Here is a 10,958-nt window from a genome sequence, read left to right as displayed (position 1 = left end):
TTCCAATACCCCCTTGCAATTATAAAATTGAATTATGATGTACGGAAAATCATCACAATTTGGGTTTCAAATAGACGCATAACACCAATGCTTACATTCAACCACCAAACCACCATTCAAGGAAAAAATAAAAAAAAAAGATGTTCACAAATCAATTATGGATAAATTAAAATAACCACATATGTATACGTAACAAGCACAACAAAACTCACTTTCATTCATGACCCTTAAATGCTCAAAAGATTATTCATAATACATATTAGCACCTCATTTCAGTGTTGCAATAGAAAGGTTCAAATACTACCCTCCTGATTTATTTTCCTACCCTACGGTTTAGGCTGAATGTGATATTTGTGTTTATTCCTTAAAATTAATTGCTTAACTTAGAAAATTATGGAAATCAATGAAACCTCAAAAACAAATCAAGGATTTAAAACTAGTATCATTGAGGATGTTACATCCCAATTTTTGACCTAATTTAAAATGTAGTCATTGAGGTTCACATGAAGTCAGTTAGTAGTTTAATTCATTATAATCTTGCAAAATGGTAAGATGGTTAGTTGTTATAATTTCAAGTGAAGATATCAAGTTAGTTGATCATTTATCACAAATTCATAGAATTGAGAAGATGGTTAACCGTTGTGATTATTAATGTTTAAATAATTTATTATGATAATATATAATTTAACTACAGGGAATTTTATTACAAGAAACATGTCGAAAGGGGTGGAAGCATTGTTAAAAAAGAATTAGGCAGGAGTGTTACTATCACTGAACAAATGGGTTGAAGACCTAGCGACTTGAAACAAGATACATTTGCGGGACCTGCGTGAGTTATTTATATAATTAATTTAATTTAAATAATTGGATTAAAATATAAAATATATCTTAAAGGATTTTAATTTATCTTTCATCATATTATTATAGTAAATATTTAAATTCATGCATTTAAATATAAAAATGATTTGGCATCATTATAATTTAAATGAGTGATTATAATAATGTTAAAAATATAATAATGTTTGAATTATAATATTCGAACTATAATTTTTCAACCTTTTATTTATCTTTTCTTCTTATTCTTTCCCTCTTATTTTCCTCCTCTTAAAAAATTCAATTTGAGTAGTATTTGAATAGTCTTCTTTGTAACTAAAGGTAGTTGTAGAGCCTAGGCCGACCATATAATAGAAACTCATTGATCGTTTTTTATATGACTTACTTTTTCTTCTATCTGCAATCTTGTAACTCTTCTTGGTACTGCATTACATTCTTATACCTGCGTCTGGGTTTGGACGGCTTGTATGTGAGTTGGGGTTGTTGTTAGTCATTTCTGTGGCAGTATTTGGGTCTATATTTGTCTGTCGGGATCCTTAAAGGCAACTTCTTCACACAAAGGAAGGGCTGCGAGTTGTAAACAAGGCCCTGTGTTCTATGGAATAGGACCTACAATCAAGATTGTGGGGCCAACATTCAAGACAACTTACCTGTGATTTGTTTTTAGAGGTTTGTGAGGGGCTTGCCAAAGGTAGTTTTAAGTTCTTAACAATATGAAATTGCCACTTTTGTTAGACTATAGCTTAAGCTTATTTGTTATTAAATTTTGTGTTTGGTCTTTAATTGAGATGAATTCCATGTAGTGAACTTTTATATGTATTAAATCCTTTGAATAGAATTATTTGAGAATAATTGTGCAATCTCCACGTGAATTGTACAGAAATATTTATGATACATAAATCCATAACGTAAGTTAGCGGTTCAAGTATGGGTATGGGCTAAGTCAGAGGATATGTTGAATTTCATCCATGAGATTTGAATTTCAGCAAATTTTACTCTTTCCAAACTTCATCTGAGGATATTTAATATAATTATGTTATTTTATTTAATTTTTATTTAGTTAAATTATTTAGTGGTATTTGTGGACTAACCCAAGTGGTTGCAAAAGCATCCCTAGTTTGATTTCGATCTCAGTTTTAGAGGTATGTTGTTTTCAATTTCTGTGGTAATTTCATTTGATGGTGTTTCAAGTTTTTAGTTAAGAAAAATTTGGTTTAACTAATTTTAACGGTAAATCTTATTCACATGATCAAGAATGATATAGTTGCCTTCCTATGGAATGAAGTGATAACTGTATTTTCTTTGAGTATGTTAGTTGTTAATTTAGACCCGAGAAAACGGGATGTTACAGAGGAAGGGAGTTATTAGGTCAAGAAGCAAATAAAAAAAGGCATCCAATAGGGGGAAACACACGACATGTCTTTTCCTTCCAAATGTACTCTTAAATCCAAGAAGTCAAATTAACATAAAAGTAAATCTTTAAGTTGAAAATTATCTAGAGTCTATTATATATGCTTCAATAACTTGGCTTGAGAATACTCTAGCTACCATGACTAGTGGCAAATGCCTTTTGAGCAATAAAGAATCCATGAGTTTTCACATTAATCTAGGTTTACAATATTATGCACACAGCATGCAGAATCACTGCATTTATCGTCAAAAACATTATCTACACTAGTTCAATAAGTAAACATCTTCGAAATGTGGTGTTGTGAAGAGCCTTCCTTAACTTAAAAGGGTGAATGGGATTAAAATGTATGGATCTTGCATCACCAAATAACTTAATAGGGTAAATGGGATTAAAAGGTTTGAATCTTGCATCACCAAAAACTTATCTACATATAATATACAATCCAAGTGACTTTACATTTGCAATTAAGGAAAGAAGGCTATTTCCACAACACCTCACACAAATCCTAAGGAGTGATGATTTAAGTAAGATCATCCTCTTCAACTTCCTTGGCTTTCACAGCGTTCTTTGACCGAAGCAAAAGAGTTGTTTTCCATTGGTCCTGTTCCATAAAATAAACATAAGAATTAGTTTGTATTACATGTATTAATTAAATTTATTAAGAATAAAGTTACTTAGTATTATTTTTATTTTAATAAAGTAACAAATGGTACCTAGGGAGGCTCAATAAGTTGAATTTAAAAACTACTTAACAAAATAAAGTTGACAAAGTTAAGTTTGAATATAAAAACTACTTAACAAAATAAAGTTGATAAAGTTAAGTTGCGAATTTTAGTTATAGTAATAAAAGAAAAAACCCTAAAAGTGGATGGCTATGGTTTGAGGCAATAAAAGGCATATTGATCATTCATTTGGTATTGTTTTATGTTGTCAAAATAGGAGAGCAGCAGATGTTTGGAGAAGTTATTCTCAGATTTATTGTGGAGCACAAAATCCCTTCATAATTGAGACGCTTGCAAAGGTGAAATATCCTTCAAGTGTCTTCGTACAACATTCACAGGTTTCCAGGAAAGGTTATTTTCTATAGCTTGGTGGAGAAGAAATCAGGGATCAGCAAGTGTTGGTAGCAGATTTGAATTATTTGTCCCAAATCTGGGTTGTTTTATTCATAATTTATCAGCAATTAGTAGCAAATTCAGGCAGTCGCATGGTACTTGGTTTGGTTGCAGCAAAACCCTAGCTGAGCATGGGGTTTCTTCAGTCAGATCAGACTCATTTCAGAAGAGAACTGCAGTCAGACTCAATTAATCAGTCAATTATCTGCAAATCTGTTGTTGTTCAAAGAAGCTATATCAGATCTGAAAATTCTCAGAGATAAATTAGCAATCAGATCTGCATTATTAGCCTGATATGTATGAATGATTGATTCAGAATAAAATTTAGAAAAGGAATCTCTTTACATATTCTGTGTTCAATAGTTACCAGTCATTTGTTTATTATATTTCTTTATTTCCAAAACTAGTAGTTAAAAACCAAAAATCAGGGCAAAAACAAAAATCAGAAAATGAGAACAAAAAAATCAGAATTTGGCAAATCAACACAAGGGATTGTCATTACAATGCTCTCTTCTCCTATCCAGTCCTAAAGATCAGCCTGTGAAGAAAAGATATTTGGGTTTTGTTTAGGGGGAAAATGGATCCAATCAATTTAACAATGTTACTTAGATGAGATGAATTTATTGACTAACCACTTTCACATTAAGCCATTTAATAGAAGAGAAAGAGGGGCTTCCACACATAACTCTCAATATAATTCAAATTAAATTAGCAAAATTCAAAGAGATAAAGGGGTGCTAATGCTAAGCCCAAATTACATCAAGGAAGTATGCAAGTAAGTCCTCTTTCATGCAATGTAAATTTGATTCAAGATATGTCAACGTAAAAGTGCAATTGATTTAATTGATTGAATGAGAAGTGTAAAATAGGTCTAGGTGCTAAATATAGGCAATCAGCCCAATTAAGATATGAAAATAGGTCTAGATTGAAAGATGAAATAAATGATAAAGTACTCACCTTGAAATATGCAAAGAAATATGTTTTTTTGCTCCAAAAATTTCGGATTTGAAATTGTGAGAGAACTTATGACTACAAATTCACGATCACAGCGAAAACACACAAAATGTTTTTTTTGCAAGAATCTCAAGAAGACGAAGACCATATAACTGTGTTCTAGACACTTCACGACAAAGTCACTGTGTTCCCGAGGCACTGTAGCAAAATTGACCCAATTTCTTCGGAAATGATTCGGCAAATGTTGTTCAAAATTGTAATCGCAATTCTGCTAACCCGCTCCTACATACAGAAAATCTTATTTTTTGTTTTAGGTGGATGAGGGTTTGCCTTGGTCAAGCCCTAGATTGAGTAATCAACCTTGAAGTTGAAATGTAAATGTGCAAACGAAGGCAAGACAAATGTAAGAATACACCTTGCACGTGGAAACCCCTATCAATAAGGATTTGCAATGTTTGAATGTTGTAGATGTTGACCTTGCAATAAAGGATGTAGGATATCTTCACAAATGCAATGGATCTACCAAAACCACATCATGGAGCCACAGATGTAAATGTGCATAAACGAAGAAGATGATGAATGCCTCAATGTAGATCTCCTCCCTTGATGGCCAACAAAATGCTAGATCTTGAAGAGAAAATACTCATAAAGGATCCTTGTACCTTTGAACACCTTGAATGCTTGAGCTTGCCTTGTAATTTTTTAATGATAGCTTGATGTCTCTTGATGTGAAAATGAGGTGCCTAGGCTTCATTTTATACTGATTTTCGGACGCAAAAAAAAAGCAAGCTGACAAGATCACCCCATAATTAAATTAAAAACCATAAGACAAGATTGGGCCTGGGATCCAAAAACTCTGGGGAACAGGTCTACTTATTCCAGAAGAGGTCGACCAAGGTTGGCCCATAAGAAGCCAGCCTTGAGTTCTCAGAGACTTCATTGCTGAAATTGGAAAATACAGACCAAAACAGGAGAAAGAGGTGATTGAGCACGAATCCATCCTTAAGGTCCCAATTTTAAGATATAATTTTAATAATAATTAAATAAATAATGATACTAAAACCATATTCTAGTATAGAAATAAGAAATAAAAATTACATATTCAATATATTATTAATAATATAATATTTAATATAGCATTCAAAATAATTAAATAATAATAAATTTACAATGAATAAATAAATTAAATACAAGAGAATATTGTAGTCTATAAAGTGAAGTACAAAACTAACAGAACTCTTGATAATTACAAAGCTTGATTGGTGACTAAGGACTTCTTGCCGAATAAATGCATTGGCTATGAGGAAAATTGTGCTCCTACAGCAAAGATGAGCAACATATGGTTGGCTTTAGCCATTACAACACAATGTGGTTGAAAAGTCCATCAAATTGAAAATAATGTACCTTATTGGGCTTTTACTTGATTTACCCTATAATTGCCAACTAGGGCTTTATTTGATTTACACAGAAAAAATCTTGTCTTTGAGGTCTGATGTTATCATTTTAATAGCCAAGTATTGAGAAAATTTTGTCTTAGGATTCTAATTTGAATGCTTATTTTAGTTACAACTTTCATTGGATGGAATTACTAAGTTTGGGAACAAAATTCATGGATTAATGCATAGATTTTAAGTCTGAAATTCATTGTTTTGATAAGTCCCCTAAGACCATACTAACTTCGAGCTTTGTACTAGGAATCATGTCTGGATCAAGTGCAACGATCGTTGCAAGGAAATGAATAAAGGAAGATGGAAGATAAGTTCAAGCTCAAGGCCAAGGATAACAATGAAAGAGGACTAGTCTAAAGTGATCAAGTTCAAGGGACAACAATTCAAGATAATGCACTTCAAAGCTAGGACAAAGGAGAATTATCTCAAGATCAAACCTTCATCAAGTAAGAACATTGGAGAAGTCAAGATTTAAAGAGGTCCATGAACAAGTTCAAGGATTCAATTCATGGACATGCATGTCTCCCTATGCATGCTAACTCTACAATAGATTAAATGTTTAGAGAATAAAAACTATCTTACAAGGAGATCAACTTGTCCCCATTCACATCAATTTTCCAGAAGGATCAAACAAGTACACAAAGGAATGTTTGAGGATGATTCTAACACCAAAGTTAGCATAGAGCATGAGTAAGAACATAAAAACTGTTAAAATTTGATCAAATTAAAAATTCTTAATAATATAATTTCAATAAATTCTTAATAATGAAATTGTCAAAGTTTCTTAAAAACTAGAACTCTCCCTTGTAATAACACTACATAATTGATGTGTGTTTAAAAAAAGAGAATTCTATCTATTATTTATGTCATATTATAAGTAGGTGTGACCCTACAAGTATCTCATCATTAAGCAGACACATCAATTAGAATGGCCAATAGCAAATCATATTGCACGGAGAAACATTGTTAATCGCATATTACAAATGCATTCATAACATAAACAATAATTTAAGATGGGCGACATAACCTGAAATATGCCCATGTATCCATCACGTGCAGGCAGATCAAGATTGTGGTCAAGTCAACCACCTAACATGTTAAGCAAGGGGACCCACCATGATGAGTCTAACGAAGAGGGATTGAACATCAATCAGTTTAATATTAGATGAATATGATAATGATAAGGTGCATATATATATATATATATATATATATATATATATAATCAAGGAGAAGTTCTTTACACTCACACTTTTAAGCTTTATCTGACTGGAGCTATAAAAACATTAACACTCCCTCTTAGTTAAGGAGGATATATACAAGACGAGATATAACCTCAATGTTATATCAACAAAGAAAATATCTTTGATCAGAAGATATTTAGCATAGTGTATCATGATCTGACTCGAACACAATAAGATGTCCATCATAATAGAATGCCATGGTCTATTTAAGGAACTTAATCCACCATGCAAAATATCTCCTATTGTGATCTATTCAAACATCATTAGATGTCCATCATAATAGAAGGCCATGGTCTATTTAAGGAACTTAATCCACCATGCAATTCATTATCTATTGTAATGTACTTCAGACATCATAAAAATGTCTTATCACAATGGATGATCATGGTCTATTTGAGGAACTTAATCCACCATGCAATTAATCATCTATCGTGGTCTACTTCAAACATCATAAAAATGTCTTATCACAATAGATGCCCATGGTTTGTTTAAGGAACTTAATCCACCATGAAATATATAATCTATCAAAATAAAAATGTAAGTTATTGTAAGATCGTCACCTTTCAATAACTTCTACAAGTACAAGTGATAATCATTTGGAAGTCATCACTTTCTCATGATGTACACATGGCCCATATGAAATAAAAATAATTCATTAGTACAATAATCAAATATTCTGAGACTCTTCTCAATAATAATCTATCAAAATAAAAATTTAAGTTATTGTAAGATCGTCACCTTTCAATAACTTCTACAAATACAAGTGATAATCATTTGGAAGTCGTCGCCTCCTCATGATGTACAATGCAATATACAATCTATCAAAATAAAAATTTAAGTTATTGTAAGATTGTCACCTTTCAATAACTTCTACAAATACAAGTGAATCATTTGGAAGTTGTCACTTCCTCATGATGTACACATGTCCCATATGAAATAAAATTAATTCATTAGTACAATAATCAAATATTCCAAGACTCTTCTCAATAATTACAACATACCAAGTTTTTTTTACCTCACCAATGTTCTACTTTCAGAGGCTTGGTGTGGATAGTAAATAATTTTTAGAACTCCCTCTTAATCCAATATAACATTAATTCCTTTAGGATGGATAATTCTCTAAATTCAAATTTGGATTACTGAATTCAGCGAAGGAAGCTTGATGTTTCAGTCTGTCAAGACATATTGTTGCAATGTGCCCATAGTTGTCACATATGTAACATTGTACTTTGGAGTAGTCTCTTTGTCTCTTGTGTGAATGTTTACTATTAGAGTACTTTCCCTTTTTTCCTTTTAATTTAGTGGTGAGAATCTGAATTGCTTCATCTTTGGATTCATTATTAATTCCTCTGGAGATTAGATTACATTCTTCTTGAATGTAGTCCACCTGTACTCGATTAAATTTAGGGAGCTTGGAACAAGCACATACTCCTTGTCTAAAATTTTCCCATGAAGTAGGGAGTCCATTTAATGTTACCATAGTTAACTCATTACTATCATAAATGTGACCAATTGTCAAGAGTCGATTTCTTAATTCCATTATCCTCATAAAGTATGAGGTGATGGTTTCTCCTTTATTCATCTTTATAGTAGCAAGTTGATTCTTTAGGGTAAGATGCCTACTAGTGTTGTTAATTTCAAACATGTCTTCTAGTGCTTTTAGCATATCATATGCAGAGTACAACTTGGTGATAATAGGTAGTAAATGATTTTTCAATCCATCCACCAATAACTCCATTGCTCTTGTGTTGTCCTTTTCCCATTGATTATTTTCGTTGTCTTTGTCAAGTTTACGAGAACTCGCTATAGTTATTAGATCGTGCTTTTTTAGAACTCACATCATTTGTGATTTTCATGCTTCAAAATCAGAGGCTTCGTCAAGTCTGTCTTTGAGTCTCATGTCGTTTACCATTTTGAAAGTGTGATTATTTCAGTAATAATTATAAAAATCGTCACTAATCTGATCTGATCTTTTGTTTAGACCGGCTCTAATACAATGTTAAAATTTGATCAAATTAAAAATTCTTAATAATATAATCTCAATAAATTCTTAATAATGAAATTGTCAAAGTTTCTTACAAACTAGAACTCTCCCTTGTAATAACACTAGATAATTGATGTGTGTTTCAAAAAGAGAATTCTATCTATTATTTATATGACATATTATAAGGAGGCGTGGCCCTACTAGTATCCCCTCATTTAGCGGACACATCAATTAGAATGGCCGATAGAAAATCATATTGCACGAAGAAACATAGTTAATCACATATTACAAATACATTCATAACATACACAAAAATTTAATATGGGCGACATAACCCGAACCATGCCCATCTATTCATCACATGCAGGCAGATCAAGAGTGTAGTCAAGTCAACCACCTAACATGTTAAGCAAAGGGACCCACCATGATGAGTCTTACGAAGGGGGATTGAATGCCAAGGTTTAATATTAGATGAATATGATAATGATTTATGGTGGATATATATATATATATATATATATATATATATATATATATATATATATATATATAATCAAGGAGAAGTTATTTATGTTCATACTTTAAGTTTTATCCGATTGAAGCTATAGAAACATTAACAAAAACCAGTCTAAGGTCAAGAGAGAGAATTCAAAGACAAGATTCCCATCAAGGGAATGATCCTAATGATGTTCAAGTCATGTGAGGAAATGGAATTAATATGACGAGGAAGATTTTAATATGTTTAGGGTATTGCTCCAAGGATTGAATTCGAAAGTAAAGAAGACAATAAAGAATTTCAAACAATGAAGGTGGAAATACCAAGGATCAAGCATTGTAAAGTCCAAGCATCCAAAAGAAAGAAGTCCAAGAACAATGAAAAATTCCTAAGGATAAGGAGGTGGAATTAAGGTAAAGATTGCATGGAAAAGTTAGAGGTCATGGAGTTGCAATATAATAGCTTTCCTAGTATTGACATGGAGGAATTTAGCTAAATTTTGCTTAAGCGAGAAGGAAAAGGGAGTGCACATCTTGGATGATGAGTTGTATGATGACTAGATAAGTTCCTTGTTCCTTATTGGTCCTCAAGCCATTGAATTTTCTCATTGGCTTATCTTGTGGTGCTTCAATTCTATTGGCTACTTTTGGTTACCCTAACTAGAGTTTGTAATGGATTAATCTGGGCCATTGATTTCAATTCAATCTTTGGTCGTTCATTGCAATTAGGTCTCCTATATAAATCCCACCCCTCTCATTTGTAAGGAGGTTGTTTGAGAATTGTTGCTAAAATAATGCCAAATTTGCTCTATTCTTCATTGTCATGCATTGCATGGTGAAGTGTTGTGATCAACTTTGCAGTATTACAAGGTTATCTACATCCCTCATTTAGATTAGATTTCATTTCAAGTCATTAGAATAGATTTCACTTCATGTTGTTAAAATAGATTTTTCTCTAAGTAATTAGTTTGTGGATGAAAGGACTTGTCAATGTTCACTTGTTAGACTAGATTGAATCTGGGCAGTAGCTTCTTACGGATTGTAAGCATTGCCATGTGTGGTAAACCAATGATCAAAACACATAACTTCCAGTAATTTTTAGACTTTAGTTTGCATTCATTTGATGGGATTAGAGGTGAGATATTGAGTTAAAAATCTTTTGCATCTACTATAGAAGCTTGCACTAGGTGGGTGGAGTCACTAGCAAGATTACACCTAGTAGAATCCAATTCCATCAATACATCCTTGCATTCATTTTTGTAAGTAAAAGTATTAGTAGAAGTTAAGTATAAATTAGAGTCTAAAGTTGAAAACCAAAAATGCATTTTCATTGTGAAAAGTGAACTAGCGTAAGTCCCCTTGATGATGCAGCAAATCACATCCACTAAACAAGTGTTGCAATAGAGAGAACCTTAAAGTCGCCTTGTGATCTTAATTTCCAAGCTTAGCATGAAAAGTGACCTTGTATCAAGA

The 10,958-nt window shown here is 32.1% G+C and overlaps 1 protein-coding gene across 1 annotated transcript in view; it reads right to left on the bottom strand.

Moving 5' to 3' along the window:
- Positions 1-2,402: 2,402 nt before the first annotated feature.
- Positions 2,403-10,958, bottom strand: part of LOC149547610 (alpha-soluble NSF attachment protein 2-like) — a 128,603-nt gene continuing 120,047 nt past the window's right edge. The window contains exon 10 of the mRNA XM_089791720.1: positions 2,403-2,846. Coding sequence (XP_089647846.1) covers positions 2,766-2,846 — 81 coding nt within the window. The 3' untranslated portion in view covers positions 2,403-2,765. The remainder of the gene's footprint in view (positions 2,847-10,958) is intronic.

Source organism: Cupressus sempervirens, chromosome 7 (genome assembly GCF_028749045.1).
Source record: "Cupressus sempervirens isolate cs-2001-9-10 chromosome 7, ASM2874904v1, whole genome shotgun sequence".
Classification (NCBI taxonomy): domain Eukaryota; kingdom Viridiplantae; phylum Streptophyta; class Pinopsida; order Cupressales; family Cupressaceae; genus Cupressus; species Cupressus sempervirens.
The sequence above is the reverse complement of the archived record's forward strand: the minus strand, read 5'-3'. Positions and strand labels throughout refer to the sequence as shown.